This window comes from Callorhinchus milii, unplaced genomic scaffold, assembly GCF_018977255.1.
Source record: "Callorhinchus milii isolate IMCB2004 unplaced genomic scaffold, IMCB_Cmil_1.0 Scaffold3, whole genome shotgun sequence".
In the NCBI taxonomy this organism is placed as follows: Eukaryota; Metazoa; Chordata; class Chondrichthyes; order Chimaeriformes; family Callorhinchidae; genus Callorhinchus; species Callorhinchus milii.
In genome coordinates this window covers 31,152,263-31,179,743 of record NW_024704744.1, presented here as the reverse complement: position 1 = coordinate 31,179,743, position 27,481 = coordinate 31,152,263, and the positions used below count along the sequence as shown (strand labels likewise).

The following is a 27,481-nucleotide window of genomic DNA, read 5'->3' as shown; positions in this document are numbered from 1 at the left end:
AAATGCAGAACAATACATTCAGATGTAACAAGACAGTAGAACCAGAGGACAAGTTTAGAGTTGCAATGGGCAATTTCAGGACGTATTTATTTTCCCGGACGGCAAGTAAAGATTGGAATAGGTTACCAGGAAGAGTGGTCAAGGTCAGGACATTGGATTCATTAAAATGAAACAGCTGAAATAATATGTCAGGATTGCCCTAGGGTAGGTTTGCTGGAAGGATGCAATCAAATGGGCAGAAGGGCTTTCTTGATCCTAACTAATCTTGTAATCTGGTGAATGCATGCAGTGTGTGTGGCGGAGGGGGGGGGGGGGGGGGGTGGGATGAAAGGAGAAAGAATGGATGCAGGAAAGTGGAAACAAGACATATTCCTAAGGATTCACAAACAAGGTAATCACATAACACCTTTATTTAATTGCTTGCTTTGCCGCATTCCAAAGCCATCTTGATCTTTTACAACATTTAAATGACTCAAAAATTACATCACACATTACTAATCATTACAGTTGTCATGTCATCCTAAACTGAAACATTGTTGCTTTGACCTTGCTGGATAGCTGCTGGACAAGCTCAGGAAAGATTTGTTCCTTGAAGATGGCATTTCTCTTGGGAAACTACCTCTAATACTGTTTGAACTATTCGCAGTTATAAATCATCCTCACTGTTGGCTGTTAAATGGGTACAGTATACAACAGTCACTCTTAACTGTGTTCAAATCAGTTTACTAATGTGTGTGAAAAAAGCAAATGAACTGTGTAAGAGGTAAAAAAAAGCTTTTGCATTTGGTCCTAATTTATAGGCTTCCAAAATATATCATCTTTCCATTATCTGAATGAGCACAATTAACAATTTGACTATGGAAACACTAAAACAATGTAAACGTTTCTAAGCATTAATTAAAAATAATGGCTGATCTACCTGGCTACTACATACAAAAGTGAACTACATAAAAACATTTGAACATAAGAAATTCTGCCAAAAGTTAGCTACTCTTTGAAAAAAATGATTGTTCAGCTTTCAAATAGGAATGCAAGCAAACAATAAATACAATGTGCTTTCTTCGTTATAGACATATTTACACTCGTCTTTGGCTTATAGTAAAAGTTGTACTACAAATTACTTGGTGTGATCCAGCCGTGATTGCACATTAAACTTTAATAAGCCAGTCCAAATATTGCAGCACTTACTGTAGCAGTATGCAAATGGTATTTTACATCCCTGCACACATTTCTGCTTTCAAATAGGATCAGTTCGCAACAAAATATAGCATCAGTGTAGAAAATTTGTGCATGCAAACTGTAACAGCTTGGTTGTAATTTTTAAAAAAATGTTAACACTGAAACGCTTTTAATCATCACTGGGCATAGGCGATCCATAGCTAGACCGCATCATAAACAATGGCACCGAACACTGCCCGATAGTTTGGACATAGACAAATACATCGTCATCGGACTCAATATAGTTTTATAACAAAAGAAAAATACTTAAATAAGTTAAACCAATTCCCTCATTAGAACGTCTTCATGCACAGGCTCATTGATGACGATTCCTCTGGAAAACTAGCACAACTTCGCACAGATGTAAAAGTTGCCACGTGATCAGCACACCCCTTCCAAACTATGACGATTCAAGATATTCCGAGGCCACATCATAACAGAATCGATACTGCTCCTGCAAGGGAAGGCAAAAGGAAAAAGGTGATTTTATCTGCAACCTGGTTGCAAAATTATCTTGGTTCCTCTGATAATTCTGCAATCACAGTTCTTGGAAATATGCTGACATTATATTACATAAACATGTCAACAGGCTTACTGCTATCATTTGCAAGAACCTCTGACATTCACACAATATCAAACTGGTTAACAATGACAAGAGAGACAGGTTTTTCATAGGATTTTGGTTGCATGTGGTTAGTCGTTATAGAAACCACATCATCAGTATAGAAGAAGGGAGTTTTATTATATCAATGTTACAAACCTGTTGATTACATACAGGATTTTTAATCATACATCTACTTTCTCCTCTTTGTATGAAATGTTAAACTGAATAATGTTAAAGAGTATTATTATGTTATCCTTTGGATTAAATGTTAAACCCAGGTGGATTTTAAAGAACCTATGTCGCTATTTGAAAAGAGAGATGAGTTTCTCTTAGTGTCCAAGCCAACAACCCCTTAAATAAAATTGGTCACTCACTCCATGGCTATTTGTGGGACATTGCTGTATGCAAAGTGGCTGCTGCATTTTGCACACACAATACACACTCCACACTAAATCCCTGTGAAGTGCTTTGAGGTGTCTTTCAGGCATGATAAGGCACTACATGAAATATAAGGATTACTTTTATTATTATAGGATTTTTGGACAGGATACTAGGAGAAACTTCCTTCTCTTTCTGAAGTCTCACTGTAACTCAGTGGTTAGAGCTCTCGCCTCACAAGTGAGAGATCTGGATTTGATTTCTGGTAGGCCGAAATGTTGAGCAAGTTTCCTTATTCCACACACCTCTGTTTACCTGGCAGTAATTGGGAACCTGGTTGTTAGTCGATTGGCAGATTGCTTTTCTGGGGCTAATAATTCCGTCAAAAAAAAAAGTAAATCAAATTGGTCACTCAGTGCATGACTGTTTGTGGAACATGGCTGTGCGTAATTGGCTGTTGAGTTTTGCCCACAAAATATACAGTCGATTCATTTTACAGTAATTCTGTGAAGTTCTTTGAGACGTCTCAAAGATGTGATAAAGTGCTATATCAAATGCAAGGATTATTATTATTTACTAGTTTTCAAATCGCACCTGAAGACTTTCATCTTTGTCCGTGCCTACAGTCACCTCCCCTTTCTCCCCAGCTCAGTGTCAAACTCTGCCATTGTTTAGCATTACAAGACACGACTCCACGTAAAGGGCATTATATAAATGCAAGTTGTTGTTGAATATTACCATGGGAACTTTTGATGTCCAGCTGAACAGGCAGACGAGACGAGACCTCGGTTTAAACTCATGTCTGAAGAAAGCATCTGCCACAATGCAGCACATCTCCAGCATTGCACAGGAGCATCAGCTCAGACTGCGAGATCGAAGTCCTAACAGGGGCTTTTAATTCACAATCTTCTGAACTAGAGGTGAGAGTGTAACCAGTTGAGCCAGGCTGGCACCTTAAACAATCCTTAATACTGTCCCCACAGAGATCAACTAACTCAGCAGGAAAAAAAATCTGAAACTTTTGTGTCTTCATGGATCAACTGGTTACTGGATAAAAAAACAAGGAACCAAGAGACCTTGATGGAAGATTATTAAAAGTTTTAACCAGCTATCCATGAAAATAATATATTTTTAAACAATATAGAACTGTCAAAATGCTAGTAATGCATTTATATAAACATGCAGCAGGCCTTAAGGCTTAAAACTCCTGCCAGCAACTCAACTTGGTGTCCACTCCCTTGGGCTGTTAAATTTATCTTGTTGACTGCTTGCACTTCCAAATATCAGTCCAAGAGACACATCTCAGCTTGATCGGTCGGTCACTCCAATGAAGCAGCCAGGAGTCAAATCCTACTGTGCAATCTCCTGATTAGCTGGAAACCCAACCTTTTGAACTAGTTTTTGGAGCTGAATTTAGGCCTACAGGGGTCCGAACATCAGGATGGTGGAGGAACAGGAAAATTAGAACAATTTTGTTTTTTAAATAATGAATACAGAAATTTTATAAAATAGAAGTTAAAAAGTAAGTATAAGCAAACCGTGAATCAAATATCAAAGTATTACAGAGAATGGGACAGAAGATTTTTTAAAAAAAGAATAGACCCTTTTAGAATTTTTCTGAAGCTTCCACTTTATTATTATAGGAATAAAACTACCATTGCACTGTGTGAGGGTTGCTATATAAATGCAAGTTGTTGTTGTACTAGTAAGAGACTTTTCTGCCTTACAGTGCAAGAGCTGACTTCATTTTAATAAAATGAACTGCTCAAAAGTACTTGGAGGTGCCAGGACTGCAAGAGTTCAACCGGATTCAATACCTACACAAGATATTTTGATTTTTGGCCACCTCCCAACTGGTTTGAATTCCACAGAACATTTCACAGGAGAAACAACTCGGCTTAATCCTTCTGAGTAAAATGCCGTGTAAAATAGGATGTATGCAGATATAAAAATCCAGGCAACATCAGGAAACACCAATTACATTCAGCGCTCCAATTTGCTATCCTCCCTAAAGGGTGCTATATAAATGCAAGCCGTTGTTCAATTTACTTGCTTTTAACATTATTTATTTAGCTTAAAGATAAATCTCTCAGAGGTTTACTCTTTGTTAACAGTGGAAACTATGAATAGCCTCAAATTACTTGCTCAGCACAGCAGCAAAATGTCAACAACAACTTGCATTTATATATCATCCTTCATGTGAGTGGCATCTCGGTTTTATAATGAGTTGGAAAGAGAGGGGAAGTGCCCAAAGGCACAGTCTGAAATATGTTTTTGCTTCTTGGGGTAGAAAATAGAATTGTTTTGGGAAAAAAATGAAAGATTCCAGAGTAATCAGATATAGGGGTTCAGAAATTTCAAATAGATTTGGTGAAAGGGCTCAACACTTCAAATTAATGTCAATGGCACTATCAGAGTGAATGTCCGCCTACAGCAAAGTTACAGCCATAAATCAGGTCACCTAGAACACCTGCAAATGAAAGACTTCAGCAATACAATTTGCAGATAAGCCAAATAACATGTATTGCAAGCAGCGCCCAGCAGTGTCTCAGTTCAATTAAAATGAGTCAAATCCTTATAAGTTGAGCTGAACTTGTATCAGCCAGCACAGCACGCATTTATTTTTTTTCAGTGAGAAAGAAACAATGCTGAAAAGGATGTGGTTGGGGAGAACCTCTGGGCCCATTTGTGCAGACTAACGTTATCTGATTATCTCTGTAGATACAGAGTAGCAGCAGCAAAACTTTGGTGGTTTGTAATCTCATAGCAACAAGACAATGGGTGGCTCTCATTTTACACTGTTCGGTTGCGCTGCACCCGCCAAATAAAACCACTTTTAGAGGTTTTTGGGGTTCAACAGAATAACGTACTGGTTGATTACTTGTGAACAAATGCCGGGTACATTTCTAATGCAAAATTTGTTCCACGTGTTAAATTTCTGAGAGTTCAATTTACTTGCTGTTATTATTCACCTATTGCGCAGTAATATTAATAATTCTTGCATTTGACAATAGCGCCTCATCGCATCTTCGAGACGTCTCAAAGTGCCTCACAGAATATAAAGTGAATTGACCGAAACGCGGCAGCCAATTGCACACAGTCGTGGCTCACAAATAGCCATGGATTGAAGTGACCAATTTATTTTTTATTTTTTTGAAGGAATTATTACCCACAGAAAAGTGACCTGCCAATCGATTAACAACCGGGTTCCTACTTTTTGCTAGGTAAACAGAGGCGTGTGGAGTCAGGAAACTTGCTACATTATCTCACGTGTTCCTTTGAGCACAATAATTAAATCGTCTCTTCCTTCCTCCCTCCCCACACCCTGGCTAATCTTTTGTCACCTTGTGCAGATTACGAATCCGAACAGTTTAAAAACAAATGTTCAATATGTTGAACACTGAATAGCACTTGGCGGCTACCATACATCTCAGAATGTTTTTATCTCTTAAGTTTGATTGTGGAGTGGAATGAGAAGAGACCATAGAACATATACTACATGTTCCTGAGATTCTCAGAACACTTCTGACAGGTTTTAGTTGTGCAGCTTTAGTTATATATTGCAAAGATATAATCAATGATGTTATGTTCAAATCTAGTTCAAGACTGCTAACTGCAAAAAGAAAAAAAAAGTGGATGTCTGCTTACGTAAAAAATCAAGTCGCAAAAAAAGATCTGAACTTGGATATTGTTTGTGGGTATTCATCTTTCTATTTGTATCAACTTTTAAAGAATGCTTGCTTTTACGATTTAGGATAATGTATAAGAATCCAGAAACTGTTGCTGACTTGCATCTAATTGAATTAATTTCAATGCATAATTTATCCAAGTTTGCTTCAGGTATCCTGAATTCTCAGTTCTGGGGCTGAATAGATGAAAGTTCTGCTTTCATACCTCTGTCATCGCTCCTTTTAGCTGGTGTGACTGGAAACAAGGAGATGCAATCCATCTCCCACTGAGGAAATCCCTCATCTTATTTTTCCCTCTCGTTCAGAGACACTGCAACCTTCATCTTAAACAGACCAAATTGATGCCTTCCCACTCCATATAACATTCCTGAAGAGTCCAACATTCAATACCCCAACAACAACAAAATTACATTCATAGAGCGCCTTTCACGTCGGGAGGACGTCCCAAAGCGCTGAACAGTCAGATGTCGGGAGCCAAGCATGGGGGAGGTGTGGTGTAGGAGTGAGGGAAGGCAGAGAGGTGGGAGGGAGACCAAAGGCACAGTCGAAGAGAAGGGTCTTGAGACTGGCCTTGAAGGATGCAAGGAAGGAAGCGAGCCGATGGGACCATGGGATGGAGTTCCAGAGTGTGGGGGCAGAGAGGCTGAAAGCCCGGCCACCGATAGTAGGGCGGGTCGGACAGGAGACATGGAGTCAGCAGGTCAGAGAGGTAAAGGGGGCAAGGCCATGGATGGCGTTAAAGGTGAGGACGAGGATCTTGAACTCGATCCTCTGAGGGATGGGGAGCCAGTGAAGTTGGGCGAGGGTGTGAGTGATGGGGTGGCGGAGACTGGTGCGTGAGAGTACGAGCTGCAGAGTTTTGGATGATCTGCAGCTTGTGAAGGGAAGAGTTGGGAAGGCCGATGAGGAGGGAGTTTCCGTAATCAAGCCTTGAGGTGATGAATACGTGGGTGAGGGTTTCGGCAGCCTGAGGGGTGAGGCAGTGGTGGAGTCTGGCAATGTTGCGGAGGTGGTGGTAGGCAGTGCCGGTCATGGCTAATCTATATAGCGCAGGGTAGAGACTCATAGCGCTTAACAGAGACAGAGCCGAACTTCGAGCCGGGGCAGGGAGGTGACCATAAGTACGGCCGAAAATGAAGGTTTTCAGGCGAGACTTAAAAATGGGGATCGAGGGGGCAAGGCAGAGGGATTGAGGGAGAGGGTTCTAAAATCGACATCTCAACGCGCACAGACTGGTCGAAACTGTGTTTTATAGAATCCACATCTTCAACCTTGTTTCTTTTACCCAAGCAAATAATAGCAAAAAGAAGCAAATAATCCTGGCATTTGGTATATAGCCTTTCACATCAGTACAATGTCCCAAAGTGCTTCACATGATTTATTGTAAAGTAGAGTGACTGCTTCGTGGGCGAACAGAATCTATAGTACATAGAATTTTTGAAAGGTTCAAAAATAATGACTCACCAGGGTTTCCACCATGTTTGGCTTGTTGTTCCGAAGTGTCTTTACTCCATGGAAAACATCAACTATGTTTTGTCTTTTGATCATCTCACAGATTATGTTAATGGCACAGAACATTCCACTGCGACCTCCTCCATTTCTGCAATGTAGAAGCAAGAACTGATTGTGATTAGCACGCAAACTCTAAATGATCATTACTCTTCTGCAGAGTTTTTTTTATTACCAAAGCTTTTTCTGCAAAGTTTTAAAATCTTTATAAAGGCACAAAAGCACTGCACACGCTAGGACTTTTTGAGTGAAATCCAATGTCTTATGCCTGGTTTTACTGGGGTTGAAAAATAGCATGTGATGGGTTATCACAATACATATTGCATTTCCTATCCCATTAAAACCTTGTTTTAATCACCATCCTCCATTTATCTTGATGCTGTTGGAACAGTTTGTACTCTGAAGAAGGGAAATTTGGACTTAATATGGGGATTTAAAAAATATATATTTATATACACAAAAATCCCACACCAATCTTATCCACTGCATTTTCATAAGGCAACCCTCACACACACACTTTGATATCCCTTCAAATCACTCCTTTAGGAAAACTAGATCTGCTGACATTTAACTGTGACCTCTACTTATAGTTCAACTCCTTTTGTCTTGCCCCAGTCGGTGGCTGATTGCAATTGCCCTTTCAGCGTCTGTTCAAAATCTACAAGACAGCCTCTGCATGAAAACACAAAGCATGACATCTACCTTGATCTCAAAGACAGTTAGGAAATAAAAACCAACAGTACGGGGTAAAGGCATGCATTATCAATGTAGTTGTAAATACTGAAGAGCTTTGGGAGCCAGTTTGCATGCAGCACCATTCTGACATTACTCACAGACAATGGATTATAGTGCGCCCTTCTCCTTCATCACACTCTTCTTGCCATTTATCAACTTGAAGAATTAACTTCAGAAATGATCGCTTCGAGGCAGGTACTTCTCTGTGACTAGCCCATCCTAGATATTGGAACTGCTGTACCATGAGATAACCTTCTTGTGGCTGAAGGATTAAATAAAGGACAGACATTGACACATCGGCTTCAATAAGAAAACAATAACTGTGCAGCAATGGCCATTATCGTCAAATCTAGTCTGGCGTGCTGAAAAAATACATGCTTCTATAAAAGATCCCAGCAGTTTAAGCTGCATAGATACAGTTCATAGTGTATAATATTTCCAGTACATCATTCACCAGTTTTGTCTTATTGGAATTTGCTGCTGGAAATGACAGCTCAAATATTTGCTCAGATACTATATTCCATAGTCAGGATTGCAGGCCAGGTTTACAAGTCCATTTGGGAAACTTGATAATTTACCAATGTCCACGACTCATTCAAATCCTTTTACTTTAAGCTCTTTTAAAAAAGGTTTAGCAAAGCTATACATTTGTCATAACCTGTGAGGCTTAAGAAAAGAAAAAAAAATACATTTGTGAGGTTGGCCAATAGAACATACAACTTCTGCAGAAAACCACAGTTCTGCAGAGTGGGAACTTAAAAATCGTATCATTCAAGAACAACTTTGTGTGTATGTATCACAGGTTTGCTGAAAGCTAGACATTTAATACTGAAACTGGTGCATCTCATGTAGGAGATGAGTGCAATAAAAAAGTAAAAGGTGAACACATGGCAGCCAGGAAATGGTGGGAACATGTATTAATACTTTGCCAGTGTGGCAGGACTACACATAGTTACTGATACAGATGTTATCACACTTGGAGAAATATGTAATCTGCAGAATAACAGACGTGCAAAAATGGTTGAAAATCTAAATGAGATGGGAACCAAAGCTTGGGTAGTGCAAAAGGAGTAGCCATTCAGCCCAGTGTGTCATGTCAACCGCTCTGAGACAATGTTGGGGCGAAGCAGAGTTATTTCAAGTCAATGTGACAAGATGTGCTTCATGCACTGAAAGGTCTGTTCTTGCAGCAAGGAGCCGATAATGCTGCTGCTTTCCTGAGGTGTCTTTGTCAACCCCATTCTCTCCCTTGGCAAGATTAATTGAACAAAATATTGCTGTGCATATTACTAAATCCACATTTTATAATTAAAAATCTCTTATCCAGTAAACATTTTGGTTAGAAAACTGGGGATTGTTTGCAAAACAGATTTGGGGCATATTTCGACAGACCGTACTGGGTCAGTACAGGAAACGGCACATTCTTATATTAATATTATTAATATTTCCATTTGATTGCACGCCTTATTTCATCAAAATGTCGCAAAGTATTTCACAGGATTTACTGTAAAGTGTAGTAACTGTCTCTTTGTACATAAACATTCTTAAATCAGAGAAAGCCTCCTGATATGCCCTCTCACTTTCTTCGATGTAATTTGAGTAAAATGTGAAACAAAGAATACTTTTTGCAAAACTGATCCACTGACAGTGACAGTTCTGTGGAAACAGGCCAATGTTTAGGTCAGGCACAGTTGGGGGTCCCTGTGTATGCATGTCTCTGATGTTATTTATGTGATTGAAGAGCTTGGGATTTAAGGTTGAATAAACTTTAACACATCCAAGTGCTTGTCAATTTTCTTGTATCCCAAAGGTATTTTGACTCCTTTTCTCCTTCTTCTACAGTATGGCTCCACAAGCATCAAGCGGCCATCCGCTACCTCACCCAAATACCCGTAATTTATTCCATATCTGAGCCTTGACGATAACTGTCAGCCAGTTATTCATCTACGAGTGATTGTGTAGAGAGAAATAACAGATGGGCTCAATACTGTCCTCATCCGAGGTCTACATAGCGCATCTCTCCACAAGTTCACAAAAGAACAAAGAGTGAGGACCCCAGCTGATCTTCCCTTCCTTAACTAGGACAGTATTGCCAATTATTGTGCCCTAGCATTGCTCATCTGAAATGAGCGAACTCAGCATAAAACAGGGATCTTCGCAATTTGCATGGATCAGCTATTCACTAAGCCCTTGGAGTGTTGATTTTTATATTTACTGGTACTCATTACAGTACGGTTCCAATGACTGAAAAACTATTGTAACAGCTTCAGTACATATAATGACATACGACTACTGCTGGCCCACATCTCTTGAAAATAATAAGAGTGAGGGAAGAAGGCATGAAGTTGTTTAAAAAGGAAGATCTTTGCATTTACTTAAAGGTACGAGACCAATGAAAGCCTCTCAGTTTACCGATGGCAGCTATTTTTATGCAAAACAATGTAGTGTGTGCATAAATTAATATGGAACCTACTAAAAATATCAGTTTTGTCCCCTCAATTCTACAATACTTTTTGCCTTTTACCTTTTATTCAGAGAAATAGTTTGCAGTAACCTCTATAAGAAGAAAAAAAGTGGCAAGAATGCATGTAGAGTTGGCTGGTCTCTTACCATAGCCAGATTAATCTCTGTCCTCCGATTCTTTGTTTGCCATCTCGATTTAAGATAGTGGAAATGCCAGATTCAAACCCACATAAAATCTGCCAAGACTTATAACAGTAATAATCCTTCCATTTGATATAGTGCTTTTCCCATCAACAGGATGTCTCAAAGCGCTTCACAGGATATACTATAAATTCCAGTGACTGGTGCATTTTGTGAGTGAACGCAACATCCAATTTGTGAACAGCAATGTCCCACAAACAGCCACAGAGTGAGTGACCATTTATTTGTGGATTGTTGGCCTGGAAACCAAGAGAAACACCATTCTCTTTTTGAATAGTGTCGTGGGATCTATAATGTCCATCTTAAAAAGCAGGTGCGCTATGTAGACCTCATCCAAAGGACACCCGAACATTGCAATGGAGTGTCAACATAGGCTGCATGGGTTTCAATTCCCAATGTTTGAACCCAGAGGTGAGAGTGATACCGACTGAGCAAGGCTCACAAACCTTGCTGGAAGAAGTGGCAATTTACATGCACAAGGTTGTTCATTTAAAAATGGGGGTTAGCATGGCCTGAATATCGAGATATTTATAAAAACATACAGTATAGACCAGATATTGCACGCAATTGACCTAGATGGTTGATGGAAATATATAGACAAAATTCTACTGGGAGAAGATAAGTGAGACATTTCTCTATTTTTGAACCATATTCTTCTGTACTCTATAACTTTGAGGTGTGTTAGCTGTCAGGCTGATCCCATGAGTATAGGAGATTTTAATATACTTGGCAGTTGGTTGGATCTCCAGTGAAATGGGTCACCCAAATGTTATACTTGTGTGGAATCAAATTGTACTGTAAATTTCTACTTGTGTAGTTAGTGTGATAACTAAACACTGTCAATTTAAATACAAAACTTTATCTTACTCATATTAGTTGCCTTCAGGAGAGGAAGGAGAAAATGTTACAGAGGAGGGGGAACATCATCTCTATTTCTCCAGAGTGCTGTCACTTATGAAATCATCTGACCAAAAACATGACAAATATCTGAGAAGGAACATTCCTCTTCCACTCTTGGCACACACTACAGCTCTTAAAACAATATTAACACTTCAACCTGTTTAAATAAAAGCATTATTAAAATGCATACATCAATCACGAAAACCTCAAGTGTCGACAGCTGCAAATCCATCTGGAAAAGTGCTGCCACTTGCTCTGCATTACACAACTTGTATTGTTAATTACAGAATATTCAACGCAAAGTTCAGGTGGATGAACCCATGGCTCAGCTTTCCGAATGGCAAGCATTCGATCGCGTGTGTCAGATTGACACATCCCATTAATAGAATCAATGATTTGTTTTCCTCCTGCCCTCAATTCCCTTGCCACCTTCCGCACCGTCACTTCCAAACAAAAAAACACTCAATTCGTTGCTGGTTTGAATAGATGAAAAACGAATATTCCTGATCTGCCTCTTCTGTTACATTGTTTTGACAAACAAACATGATTTTCAAAAAAAGTGATTTTGAAACATTCAAAAAATGATTCCTCCTGGAACTGATTTTTCAAGGCCGTCAACTCATATTTGTTTTACACAAAACAAAAACCGTGTGACTTTCTGTACTTGAATCTTCCTGTTATTTTCTCATACAACTTCAAGACGCCATTTTCTCAGAGTTTATATAAAGTGTTAGAATCACTGAATGCAACGTGCCGTTCAGCCCTACATATCTCCCCTGTGTTTTTCTCCCTTTGAGCTAGCTGATCTAATCTCACTGTTCTGGTCACAACCTTCAATATCGCACTGAGCAGAGAACTGGAAGCATCTCACCTGTCTATTAATTTATTCCAGCTGTGCAATGACCATAGCAAATTTTTTTTTGATTAAAAAAACAGTTCCAAAAATGACATGTTTGGAAACACAAATCCAAAACATCTTTTGTCCCGTATTTTATGTAAGCTTCCCCTAATCACAAAATTAACCTTTTAATGTGGTTTATAGATGTGATACCCATCATTTTGAAAAAGGATGTTCAGTTAGGTGTCTATAATGAAGATGAGTGTAGTTCCATGTTATTCAGGGAAGCATTTAGAAAACCACTTGCATAAACAAAAAACAAGGAATGGCTGGTTCCATCTCTTTTGCGCAATTCAAACAAAGGCCACTTGCCCAGCCTCAGTCAATTTGAGAGAAATGGCCAGAGTCCCTTCTGATTGAGAAAGCAGGCAGTGATGAAGGGCAATGGTCAGTTGAAATCACAGCCACAACCCATAAGGGAAGTTGTGAGTAACAAGAGTACAGAAAACCAAAACTCAATGTGAGAATAAGTAGGTTACAGGATGTAATTTCAGAAAGCATCTTATAAATATTATCAGGTGTTAGCATCTAACTTTTGCTTCCAGCAAATGTGGAATTCACGAAAGGCCAGCAGAAGTTTAGTATTTCTTAACTCCCATTTACAATACTTTCAGATTCAATTCCCTCTTCCCCGACAGCAATTTTAGTTCACATCCTTTGCGCTATTACTTTTCTAAATTATTTTGATACTCCTGGTGAATTTCTTCTTCTGCCTTTCCCACAAAATTGATCTCAGTCAATTTAAAATAAAAATAAAATGTTTTTCCACAGATAAGAAAAAAAATCTGTATGGCAAAATATGGAGGGATTGTACACTGGAGGGGGGTGGGGGGGCGAGGGGACTGAGCTGGCGGCTGGTGGGGGGAGAGGGGACCGCAGGAAACCGTGCTGGGGGTGGGGGGGCAGGGTTGTAAGGAGACCACCATGGGGATGAAGGGGGATGGGTTGGTGACAGAATCCTTACCCTTGTGAGGTTGCATATCCTGAAAATCCGACTGATCACATCACAATCCATTGAACATGAAATGCATTCCACTTGGGTCGGCCCGTAACGGAGTGTCCCCTCTTCTGGCCAATACTGTGGACATCCCTGAAATGTCAGACATTTGTACAAAAGAAAATGATGAGAGGGCAAGCGCTCCGTGAGGTTACCCTATATAAATGCAAGTTGTTGTTGTACAGCAATAAAAGTTACAAAAGCAACCATGGGCCCAAACATATGAATTTCTTTCACCGTGACGAAAGGCAAGTGTAGTGGCCAGCATAAAACAGGCTTCCTGCCATACTGCACTCTTATGGGAGCAAAATATCAGATAAGTGTATATTACATAATATTGGCAAACAGCAGCCCACATTCCTTATTTGAGCACTTTGGTTTTTCCTCCTGACATGAAAAGCTCTATATCAAATGCAAGTATTATTATTATTAATATTCATTTGTCCTCCATCTGGAGACTGGAGTTAATCCCTTTCCTTCTCCTTACCTCCCAGCTCCACCTCCTTGGCCCTCTACTCAAGGACATCATAAGATAATTTTGAAAAGACTTACTGATTCTTTTGTTTCTTGATAATTTAAAATTCCTTGTGTTATTTTACAACTTTGCATCTAAAAAAAAACTCCTTGGTTTACGTTTTTTAAACACGCAAACAATATATGTGATACATAATCAGACCGATAGAAAACAGTGTAGGAGGTATGGTGCTTCAGATGAGATGTTAAACCCAGGTCTTGTTTGTCTGCTCAAGAACTCAAATCAATACGCCTCAGAAGACGAGAAATTTTTCTTCTCCCCGTCAGCTGTCTGAAGGTGACGTGGATGTTTGAAATTTAGTAACTGATGAAAATTAAAATTTCTGCACAATAATCTCAGGTTTGCTATTACTTTGATTTTGGGGGAATATTTTTAAAACATCACTGTTTTGACATTTGCATTTAATTTATATAACAACATTTCTTCTATTTCTAGTAGGTGGGCTGGAGGCTGGCTCCACTCAGACTGAAACCGATCTTCAAAAATCCCACAAGCTATTTGTTTTGAATATTACTCAAATTTCACAATAGTGTCCAGCCTCCGAGGACCGACTTGCTGACTATGATAACTTTTACAGGAATCTATGTGGGTGGAAAACACTTTGATAACTGTTAACTGTATCGCCATTAGATAATAACAGAGCAGAGTTTGATTTGTTACATCTGGCACTATCAACCACCCAAATAGCGAGTTTTGAATCAGCTCCAGACACAGTGCAGTTGTATTGGCAGTGCACTTGTGAACTAAATCTCTTTTCTCACCGAGATATTGTGTTTTGTTAGTTGCAGGTTCTCAAATCTTTCATAGCAATGGAATCAACCGGGAATTTTATTTGTTTTTTTTCCCCGTTGCTGTGTGGGGCTTTGACAGCAAAGGTAGTGCTGAGAGGCATTTAACCATCTATGAAAACTGAATTATGTTCTTAACCCTCTAAATGCAGAAACACCTCCCTTATTGTGAACAGTTAGACAGTAACCTAATTTTGTACCTAGATGAAGTACTGGACTTTGCTTGACTTCTAAAGTAAAAATAGATCCAGATAAATTAACATAATTATAGAATATTTCTGTATTTTTTGGGAAATTCCCTGTACCAACTTTGAATATTTTATTTTACCACATGCTCTTATCTACACCCACAGTGGTGTGTTTCTTTTTAAAAATATACACACATCAGATTTTAATGATCCCACAACTCTGTCTTATTTATTGTGTGGGATCCAAGACTGACAAAATTGGCACGACGAAAAGTGCTTAACTACAGGCGAACCACAAAAGCATTCCATATTTTTCTTTTTTGAATGCTTTACAAAACTCCTACTCAAGTTACATTTACAGATGAGAATCATTGTTAAGAGATTCATTGTCAACAGTAAATTTCATAAAATTGACATGTCGGGTGTTTAAATGTATACTCAAATTTCAATTATTCCTCCTAAAAAATATATTTGGTTGGTTATGTTCTGTGTTGTGTTTATGCGTGTTTTTGGTGGAATGATTGTTCCCAGTTCATATTTCCTTGATTGAAGCTAAAATAATCTCCTGTTGACCAGTGTCATTGCAAGAGATTGCAGTCACTTGGTTTCTTGCATAACTTAAAACACAGTAAATGAACACCACTGATCCAGAGTAACATCAGTAATGCTGTGACAGCAAGACATATTTTTAAAAATTTGCACAAAACAATTCCCAAAAAAGCAAGCTTTTTTAAATTTGCTTTTCCCCCCACCTTCACTTGTCATGCATAATCTCCAGCAGCTGAGAGGGCTGTCAGGTCAACTACCCATGATGTGTTGCAATGTTACAATTTCAGAGTAAAGGCAGGTTGCTAGGAGGTTTCACCTAACCCACAGATGCTGTCGAAAACGCGTATGATTCATAAAGCGACTTAAAGGTCCAGAGTTGGTATCTAAACTGCAAAATCAATCCAAAACCAAAATAAATGAATACCTAAATCACAAACCCAATCTAAAAACTACTCATTTATTGGAGTAAAAACTTGGTAAATTCACAAAACAAAAGAATCATCCAGTACAGAAGAAGGCCATTCGGCCCATGGTGTCTGTACCAGCTATCCAAATCAATTCTACTCGCCTGCTCTCTCCCCAGAGCCATGCAAACTTGTCCTCCCCAAATAATTATCGACTTCTCTTAAAAGTTGTTATCGAATCTGTTTCCACCATCCTTTTAAGCAATGCATTCCAGATCCGAACAACTTGCCGTGTGAAAACATTTCTCCTCACCTCCCCTCTGTTTCTTTTACCAACCATTTTAAATCGGTGCCCTCGGGTTACCGGCCCACCCGCCAGTGGATAAGATGAGAATAAATAGAAAGGAGGTACTAAAAAGGTTGATGGAGCTCAAGGTAGACAAGTCACCCAGTCCAGACGGGATGAACCCTAGGTTACTGAGGGAAGTAAGGGTGGAAATAGCAGAGGCTCTGGCCATAATCTTTCAATCCTCCTTGGACATTGGGGGGGTGGTGCCAGAGGACTGGAGGGTTGCAAATGTTACTCCCCTGTACAAAAAGTGGCAGAAGGATAAACCCGGGAACTACAGGCCAGTCAGCCTAACATCAGTGTTGGGGAAACTTCTAGAGACTATAATCTGGGACAAAATACATTTTCACTTAGGAAAATTTGGGTTAATAAAGGACAGCCAACATGGATTTGTTAAAGAGAAATCGTGTCTAACAATCTGATAGAGTTTTTTTGATGAAGTAACAGAGAGGATGAATGAAGATAGTGCAGTTGATGTAGTTTATATGGATTTTCAAAAGTCGTTTGATTAAGTGTGATAAGAAACTTGTAAGAAAAATAGAAGCCCATGGTATTAAAGGGACATTGGGACCACTGTCGTTTTTGATCTACATAAATGACCTGAACTTGGCTATAGGGAGGAGAATTTCCAAATTTGCAGATGATACTAAGCTAGGAAAAGTAGTAAACAGTGAGGAGGATAATAGCAGACTGCAAGAGGACATAGTCAGACTGGTAAAATGGGCAGACATGTGGCAGATGAAGTTTAATGTGGAGAAATGCGAAGTGATGCATTTTAGGATGAAGAATGAGGAGAGGCAATATAAGCTGATGGTACAATCTTAAAGGGGGTGAAGGAACAGAGAGACCTGGGGGTTCATATCTGAAGACAGATGCAAAGTACTCATTCAGTAAGTCTCCACAAGAAGATTTCCTCTTTGGTCCCTAATTGGCCCTATCCTACCTTTGACTAACCTTTTATTCTTTATATGCTTATAAAATACCTTAGGGTTCCCTTTTATGTCACCCGCTAATCTTTTCTCACACAATCTCTTTGCTCCTTTTGTTTCCTTTGCCAGTTCTCCTCTGTACTTTCTATATTATATTTGATTATCTTCTGTATTTTGGACCTGACATTTATCATAAGCCTCCTTTTTCTGTTTTATTTTAATTCCCAATCCCAAAGAAAACTCATTTACTGAATGTAAATAGTCAGGATCATGGCTCTTCTGATAGATCAGTGAAACAACATCACATTTTGGCTTTGTTACCAAGAATTGACAAGACATGGTCGCTACCTGTACAAGGTCCAGCTCATTCAGCATTACTATGGAAGTGCAGCCATAATCATAAACCAGCCTCCAGAAGTCTTTCACTGTATTTGGCAAAGGATGTTGAGTGACTATGAAGGCAGCCGGTTGTCTGTAGCTCTGCAAATAAACCAAGAACAAAAGTTTAAACACTATGACGCAGTTTTGTTCAATACATGCGGAGATAACCCAAATATACAAGTTATTTAAAGGTAAACGTAGTACAGGCTTTGCTCCTGCCCCCCCTCAGTCTTATAATAATAATAATCCTTGCATTTGATATAGCGCTTTTCACGTCAGGAGGACGTCCCAAAGCGCTTCACAGAACACACTGTAAAGTGAATTGACTGTATATTTGTGGGCGAACGCGGCAGCCAATTGCGCACAGCAATGTCCCACAAACAGTCGTAGATTGAAAATGACCAATTTAATTATTGTTTTTGGTTTTGGAGGGATTATTATTAGGCGTGTGGAGTAAGGAAACTTGCCCAAGGTTTCGCCCTGCCTGGGATTGAACTCAGGTCTCTCACTTGCAAAGCGAGTGCTCTAACCACTGAGCTACAGGACTCCACCTTGCATCAATAGGCAGCAGTCACAGCAAGCTTTTCCTGGCTCCCTCAAGATGTGATGAGTGGCTCAACGACAAATTACATTTGTACACCATCATTCACGTCGGGAGGGTAATCCAAAGTGCTGGACAATCAGGGATTTGGACCTGAGCAGGGGTTTGGGACCAGGAGGGGTGGAGGGCAGGGATGGTAGGGGTAAGACAGTGACCAATGGCATGGTCAACTCAGACACAACTCAACCACGTGCATTTCCTTACACCCCACTTGATGGATGTGCCTGACCTCTACCAAGCATTGCCCTTTTGCAACACAGTGGCACTTGGAATATCAATCCTGCATGACATGTTGCATTATCTAGCTACACTGAAATCAAGCTAACATTTCTCCCAATGGCTCACTGCTAAATGTTAACATGAAGCCAAACCATTCCCTTCCAGGACATCTCAAGTTCCATCCCTAGTCAGCACTAAGCTAATCTTAGCTCGACTGACAGCCAAGACACTGCAACTGACCTCAGCACCTTGGACAAGGGAGGTTAAAGATCCCTCCTGGGAAGAGCGCTTAGAAGCTAGGCCCAGGGGTTGACCATTCAAACCATCATTGGTGCTCCCTCATTTTATTAGATCACGGCTCAATCTGCAATTTAATATGAGTACCTCCCTGCCCTTTCACCATACTCGTTAATACCCCTGCCTACCAAATATTCATCTGCCTCCCTCTTAAATATTTCTGTTACCCCATCATCTACAAGCTTTTCAGGGAGTCAATTCCACACTTTTATAATCCTTTGTATGACAAAATATTTTCAGATTTCACCGTAAACTCTAATTTGAAGTTCATGTTCTGGATTCCACTGCCAGAAGAAATAGTTTCTATCTATCTGGTCAAATTGTTCAATGGGATAAAACTTATGTTTGCCAAACCTCTCTACATAAAACAATCACTTTGTACCTATTCTGTTGAACCTGACCCACACACCGTCCTAGGCAAGTTTATCTTTGCTGAGATGTGATGCCCAAAACTGAGCACAGTGCTCAAGATAAGGTCGGATCAGGGTTCTGCACAACTGAAGCATCAATTGTTTGCTTGAGATAAAGGCCAACATCCTGTTAGTTTTGATGGACAATAGTCAGATAGGAAATCAGATTTGGCTTGGATGCTCCTACAGTTAAATAATCTGCTGATGCTCATTTGGTTCACATATGAAGAAGGGCCACTTGGGCACTGTAGACGTTAGCCCAGCAAGACTCCATACATTCAGGAAAACAGGTGAAAACATTGTGTGTGTGTGTGTGGGGGGGGGGGGGAGGGTGGATAGAGAGTGAGAGAAAGAGTAAACCTCTCTAGACATAGATACAGTGTTCAAGTGAAACACTTACATCCATAAGAGCAGCGTTGATGTAATTGCTGCTTTCACCATCGATGGTAATTAAGAACGGCAGACATCGGTCAGGTGGCAGTGCCTCCATGTATCGGTTCTTCTCATGGTTCCTGGGAAGGAGAGCGATACTGCAGTCTTCAGGTTGTAGTTGAGAAGATACAGAATTTAATGTCTGTGAGCAAAATAAAGGGACATATTAGGAGCCACATGAGAGGTAGCACTACACTGAAAAATCAACACGTTCCACTTGTATATAGTAATAAAAATAATTCTTCCATTTGTTATAGGTACCTTTCACGGTGTGAGGAAGTCTCAAAGCACATCATAGGATTTACTGTAAATAATCCTTGCATTTAATATAAGCGCCTTATCATGTCTTCGAGACGTCTCAAAGTGCTTCACAGAATAAACTGAAAGTGAATTGACTGTATATGTTTAGGGTGAAACATGGCAGCTAATTGCGCACAGCAGTGTCCCACAAACAGTCATGGATTGAATAACGTTTTTTGGAAGGAATTATTACCCCCGGAAAAGCGATTTACCAATTGACTAAAAACTGGGTTCCTACTTACTGCTAGGTAAACAGAGGTGTGTGGAGTAAGGAAATCTACCCAACATTTTGCCCTGCCAGAAATCAAACCCAGGTCTCTCTCTTGCGAGGCAAGTGCTCTATCCATTAAGCTACAGGACTCCACATCCTGTAGCTCAGTGGTTAGAGGGCAATGACTGCAGTTTGTAGGTGAACTTATGATGTTTCATGTAGAATTGTTGTCTCAAAGCATTTCATGAGTTTGCAGATGTCAACCAAAGGCATGGTCAAAAAGATATATTTTAAGAAAGTCTGAAAATGGAGAGAGAAGATCCACGATGAAGGGATTTTGAGAGAGAGTTGCAGTGAGAGGGACATGTAGTGACTGAAGGTTTCATGCTGGGCACATCTACTGAACATTGTTGGAGAATAAAAACAGCAGGAAAAACAGCCCAAGATATTTGAATGAAATAAAATCCACCTTCTCCACAGACCACATCACTTCTTTTAAAATCATATCTATTTACAAACACATATACTGTTCCTATAAAATAATAGATACACACAATATAGTAAGTAATACTGTATTGTTTTCATTTTACACAAGCCCATTTACACACCATACTTACAATTATGTTCAGTTTCTGATTCAAAACTCACCTGTACGAAACTCCACACCCCCAATACCCTAGTCTTTGCCAGGCACCACTGGCTCCCTATAGCAGAACCGATCGATTTCAAGATCTTCACACTCACAATTCACTTCATGCCCTAGTACCTCCCTATCACTCCAACCTGCTAACACCCCACAATCCTCTACCCACCCCCGGCCGCCTACATGTCCTTCAAACTCTTTGTTCCACCATCAGCTGCCATACTTTCAGCCACTGCGCTCTAAACTCTGGAACTCTGACTCAATCCAGGACTTGAATTTTCGCTCAAAAAGAAAATGAGCAAATGAGCTGGTTGCACCTCAAAGAGGAAGAAGGAATGATTTCAGGTCACATTTCAGATGAATTCTGTGAAAATGCTATCTGAAAATGATTACTATGTAATTTGTTTTCATATTTCCAGGAAATATGAAAAAAAGTCATTCATTGATTTTATGAGACAGAGCCTTACAGTATACTTTATTTTTAAAATAATTGTATTCTGATTGCTTTGAAATGTTCAACATTAATATTTGATCAGTTCACCTTAACGAAATGTGTGACGAATTGAAAAGGATTATCAAAGAGCTCCCTGAAAAGGCATGTGGTGCAGTCAGAATATGATGGGAATGTGTGGTCAACAAGATAACTGACACCTATGCAAACCTATCACAGTGCTCAAGTCTCCAAATCAGATTACAGCAAAGCACAATTATAAAACAATTATTGGGATCCATAAAATATTGAGCCGTAATAACTGGCTTCCCCACATCTTAGCCCAGTCAGCAGACTCAATCCCTGACATTGGCCAGTGATGATAAAATGGTTGATTTCTGGGTGATCATCTTGTCGCTGAAGTAATTTCCTGCTGCAAGCATTCATGACGAGGCTTGAAGTGATCTTGGTGGCAACCTAATGAACTAGAAGTTGACTAGTTTAACCCAAAAGCCAGTCAGCACATGGACAATGATCAGACGGACGCAGTGAATGAAGTCCATATTAAATATGCATGCTGAAAAGAAGTGTTGTTATAGAGGCTGCACTGCATTACCAATTCCACGATAGCTTCTGTTTGAGCAATTAGGCATGTGTGCTTTTTCCCTTGGAAAAAGTGTTGGCAAAAAACAATTTTTTTGGATACCAAAGTTGCATTGGGGAACAGTTGGAGTTTATCCAGTTAAAATGCTGCTAAACAACCTTCTCCCCCAAACCGCGTTCCAAGCAGGATAGACACTATTTATTCATTTGACACCTGGCAAGCACAGGTTTGAGCCTCCATTAGGTTTCACCCATGTCACATGGTAAGCAATAGAATTTGGCATAAAATGCTATAAGCATTATCACCATCCTCCTACTCACTGTCCCCTACCAACTGAGCAATAGCTCCACCAGTTGGAAGTGTAGAGTTTTACCAGCAGTTGCTTATTTTTCGCACAACAGTCACTCAACTTTAAGTCCCAGATATATGAGCGTGTTTGGGAAGTTAAATGAAATGTTCCTGCACTGGTCCTACCAAACTTGGCATGCTCACATTGGTTAACACTTCCATCTCAGGGTGTCCGTTAACCTTGCTCACCTCAAGTCCTTCAAAGGCTGTTCAAAAAGGCAACACTTGAAGGAGGGAGAGTCAAGGAGTGGCTAACCAAATTCAATTCGCACTTTGTTGCAGCTGAATACAGGGAGGCACGGCTCGTGTTGCAAAATCTGCAGCCCACAACATCCTGCCCTTCTCTGAGAATCTGAATGTGTTGCTGAAAGAATGGTGTGTGCTGAAGTGAAACGTGTAAAGCTGCAACATGTCCCAACATTCGTTAGATAAAGTAACACAGGAATCATATAACCTTAGAAATTTACAGCAGAGAAGAACATTCAGCGTATCAGGTCTTCACTGGCGATAAAGTAATCTTTTCAGCAACAATGACAAATTGATTTGTAAAGCACCTTTTGAGTCAGGAGGAATCCCAAAGCGCTGGACCGTAGAGGATTTACACTTGTGCTGGGGGTTGGATTTGGGTAGTGGTGGGTAGAAGAGGTGGGAAGGTGATCGAAGATGTGGTTAAAGACAATAATAATATTATCTCACCCCCCAACATCGCCCGGCTCTGCTACTGACTCACACAGCAGGCCATCGAAACCCTCAAACACGCATTCATAACACCCAGACTTGACTATGCAAATTCCTTGCTTGTGGGCCTCCCCAACTCCTCCTTCCATAGGCTGCAGATCATCCAGAACTCTGCAGCCCATGTCCTCTTGCACCAGGCTCCGTGACCCAATCACCCCCATACTCGCCCGAGTCCACTGACATCCCATCACACAGAGGATACAGTTCAAGATCCTGGTCCTCACCTTCAAAGCCCTCCATCGCCTCGCTACTCCCTACCTCTGCGACCTCCCAACCCCCTACCAACCTGCCCGCTCGCTCTGGCCTGCTTCACATCCCCCACCCTGCCCGTCCCCCCATTGGCAGGCGGGCCTTCTGCCACTCTGCCCCCACCCTCTGGAACTCCATCCAACAGTCCCTCCACATTGCCCCCTCCCTTCAAGACCCATCTCAAGACTCTCCTCTTTGACCGTGCTTTTGATCACTCGCCTTCCCCCACTGTCCTCCACCCTCCCCAATCCCGACCCCCAGCTCGCGTCCGAAACATTGATTGTCCAGTGCCTTGGGATGTCCTCCCAATGTGAACAACGCTATACAAATGCAATTTTATTGTTGTTAATAATATTAATAATTCTAGATTTGATGTAGCGCCTTATCACGTCTTCGAAATGCCTCAAAGCGTTTCACAGAATATACTGTAAACAACAAAAACAAGAATACATTGGTATGGCGCCTTTCACGTCGGAAGGACGTCCCAAGGCACTGGACAGTGTACAACATTTCAAACCCGAGCTGGGGTCAGGGGGGAGAAGGGAGGGTAAGGGGGGTGGCCGATGGCACGGTCAAAGAGGAGGGTTTTGAGGTGGGACTTGAAGGAGGCTAAGGAGGGGGCGAGGCAGAGTGATTGGAGGTTGGAGTTCCAGAGGTTGGAGGCAGAGTGGCTGAAGGCTCTCCCGCCAATGGTGGGGTGGGTGGGTAGGGGGACGTGGAGCAGGCCGGAGTCGGCTGAGCGGAGGGAGCGGGCGGGTTGGTAGGGGGTTAAGAGGTCACAGAGATAGGGTAGGGCGAGACCATTGAGGGCTTTGTAGGTTAGGACCAGAATTTTGAACTGGATCCTCTGAAGGACAGAGAGCCAATGTAGTCGGGCGAGAATGGGGTCACGGAGTTTGGTGCAGGAGAGGACATGGGCTGCAGAGTTCTGGATTATCTGCAGCCTGTGGAGGGAGGAGTTGGGAAGGCTGACAAGCAGGGCATTTGCACAGTCGAGCCTGGAGGTAATGAAGGCATGAATAAGTGAATTGACTATATATTCAGCTATATATATGTGGGCGAAATGCGGCAGCCAATTGCACACAGCATTGTTCCACAAACAGTCGTGGATTTAATGACCAATTTTTTTTGAAGGAATCATTATCCCGGGAAAAGCAATTCACCAGTCGATTAAAAACCAGGTTCCTACTTACTGCTAGGTAAACAGAGGCGTGTGGAGTAAGGAAACTTGCCCAATATTTTGTCCTGACGGTAGCAAATCCAGGTCTCTCCTTGTGAGGCGAGTGCTCTAACCACTGAGCTATAGGCTCCACAGTTGAAGGTCTTGAGGCAGACTTTGAAAGAGGCAAGGGAAGGGAAAGGCGAAGGGACTCAATGATGGAGTTTCAGAGAGTGGGGGGCAAAAAGGCCGAGGGTCCAGTGGCCAATGGTGAGTGAGCAGGGCAGGGGACGTGAAGCAGGCCAGTGCCTGTCAGATGGAGGGAGTGGGCGGGTTGGTCAGATTTTTGAAGGTCACAGATGTACGGTGTGGAAAGGCTGTGGAGGAATTTAAAAGTGAGGACAAGGATCTTGAACTCAATCCTCTTGAGAATGGGGAGCCAATGCAGCTGGGCGAGGAAGAGGGTGATAGACTCACTGAGCCTTGTGTGGGAGAGGACAAGAGGTGCAGAGTTCTGGATGGTCTACAGCTTGTGGAGGCAAGAGTTTGGGAAGTCCGGTGAGCCAATAGTTGGTGTAGTGAAGCCTGGACACAATAAAAGCTTGGATAAGCAGCTCGGAAACCGAGAAGAGAGATCCTAGCAGAGGCAATGTTCAGTCCCATTTAGGCCCAAATCAGCACCATTTACTGGCCTTTTCCCCATAGCCCCCTGCAAATGACTCCTTTTTTAGTGTATATGTGATCCCCTCTTGAATGATACTATGTATTCATCCTCAACCACTACACTCAGAAACACATTCCACAACCTAAGAATTCTCTGCGTGTAAAAAATAATCAAGATGCACAGTACTTTAGTGTGCATCAAAAGGTGGTGGAGAAAAGTGAGCAAGTAACAATCCTTAAGTATACAAGGTCAGTAAACTCCAAATGAACAGCTTAATCCTTAAAGAATGCACTATTTTAAGGCTACATTTTTTGAATGCCTCAAAGCGAAAACCTTTTTTTGCTGCGTCCCTTTTGGAGTTTACGTCCCATGCGCACCCCACTCTTTCTAAGAAACAGTATTTTTGTATGGAACAAGAGGATTTTATTTTCCCAGCTCATATAACATATTGCTTAAGACAGAAAGCAACAAAACTAGCAGAGTACACCTATGCTACTACTGAATAAACCTGAACATAAAAGAACTTATCTGTCCACAATTTGAAAATCATGATATTTGAAAACCTTCCATGTCAGGAGAACATCCTTAAATGTTTCACAAGATATGCTGTAAAGTGTAGTGACTGGATATTTTGTAGGCAAAATACAGTTAAACTGATCAAGGTTAATAAAATGTACCTTTTCTGCAAGAAAGAGACTATACTTTCAAAATAAATTCTTGACAGTTATAAGGTCACAGACTTCAATCTCATTTCTTCTGTAATGAATGGATAAATATTTTATGCAGCAATATGTAACAATGTTAGAAAAACTCTACATTACACATCTCTCAACAAAGAAACATGTTCCTTGATCAGAGTAGAAATTCGACTGCAGTGGAATTCAGGATGATTAGAACATTACCCAATCTTTTGAGCTTGAATTAATAATGTTTGACTCTATAAACAATACAAGCCTACTTACATGAAATTCATCCTTGAACTGTGAAGAGTTGCTCTGTGAATCCACTCTCAGCATTTCATAATATGTAGGCTTGAACTCACACATGGGTATCGATGTCTCCCCGCACAAACAAGCTTCTAGTATAGCGTCGTGAATAAAAATGTACTGTTCCTTAAAAAAAATACATCCGTCAGTATAGTCTTCTCATTTTAAATGTCATTAAATGTTACTTTCATACGATGCTGACACGTCCACTGCAATTACATTTTATTTATAAGAGCATATGAATTTAGCTCTAGCACACAGATCTAAGATATCTAGCTCCTAGTATCACTTATTGCTATGCACTGTCATAAAAAGTTATGTTTCAAAGAGAATGCTTTTCCCACTGTCGTTTATTGTTTTGGCAAGATCATTAGCTGACTTATCTCCAGATGTCACACTGCTTGCTAAAAGACACAAAGAAAACCATAAAAGTCAACAAAGGAGGACTTGTTTGGAAAGCAGCAACTGTTTTTACTCATGATCATTTTCTGCATATTAATTAGTATGTTCCATCTGCTATATTCCGTCTGCGTGTCATCCACATACGCGGGGTAAACTTCCACATGTATGCGGATGACACGCAAATCTACTTCTTTTCCTTCAATTGTGTCTCCCAGTTTGCTGATGTTCCGTCAGCTGGTTAAGTTAAAACTCTGCCACCCGCATTCTCACCTGCACTAAACTCCATTACCCCAGTCCTTGTCAAACTCCATTGGCTCTCTGTCACAGAGAGGATTGATTTCAAGATGCTCATTCCTGTATATAAATCCCTTCAAACTCTGGCACCCCCCCCATCTCCAACCTACTCTCTCCCTCCACTCGCCTAGCTCTGGCCTTCCCCTCGTCTTCCGGAATCTCCACCCCACCATCAGCAGCCGTGCTTTCAGCCGCTATGCCCCGAAGCTGTGGAACTCTCTCCCTCAATCCCTTCGTCTTGCCCCCTTGTCTCCCCATTTTAGTTCATGCTTGAAGATCTTCCTCTTCGATCGTGCCTATGGTCACCTTCCCCCTGGCTTGGCATCGGCCTCCGCCACTGTTTAGCGCTTCAAGATGCCATCCAGCATGAAGGGCGTTAGATAAATGCAAGTTGTTTTTAAAAACAGGAAAATACACACACACACTTGTGCGTCCATGTAATATTGAACAGCAGCAAAATTGTAATACGTGTGAACGAATGGTTGCCAAGTAGCTCTGAAAAACCAATTTGACTATTCTAAGCAAATATCATCCAAAATACTGCATCGAATTTAATTTGATGTAGCATCCCAACCTTTCTGTAAAGTGAAGTACCTATTTATTAATAGGCGAAGGCAGCAGCTAATTTGCCTACAGAAATGTCCAACAAACAGCCATGAAATGAATGACAATTTTTATTGGGGGTTTGTTAGCCAGGACACCAGGAGAAGCTTCCTTCTCTTTTTGAACAGTGACATGGTTTCAACTACATTGGAAAGTCAGTCTAGGTTACGAGGTCA

At 40.8% G+C, this 27,481-nt stretch overlaps 1 protein-coding gene across 9 annotated transcripts in view; it reads right to left on the bottom strand.

The window, feature by feature from the left end:
- Positions 1-392: 392 nt before the first annotated feature.
- ptprk (protein tyrosine phosphatase receptor type K) overlaps positions 393-27,481 on the bottom strand; it is a 367,918-nt gene continuing 340,829 nt past the window's right edge. For all 9 annotated transcript variants that reach the window (XM_042333764.1, XM_042333766.1, XM_042333765.1 and 6 more), the window contains 7 exons: positions 25,983-26,132; positions 19,643-19,816; positions 17,683-17,814; positions 13,560-13,685; positions 8,232-8,395; positions 7,354-7,489; positions 393-1,672 (listed from right to left, as the gene is read on the bottom strand). In XM_042333764.1, coding sequence (XP_042189698.1) covers positions 1,619-1,672; positions 7,354-7,489; positions 8,232-8,395; positions 13,560-13,685; positions 17,683-17,814; positions 19,643-19,816; positions 25,983-26,132 — 936 coding nt within the window. In that variant the 3' untranslated portion in view covers positions 393-1,618. The remainder of the gene's footprint in view (positions 1,673-7,353; positions 7,490-8,231; positions 8,396-13,559; positions 13,686-17,682; positions 17,815-19,642; positions 19,817-25,982; positions 26,133-27,481) is intronic.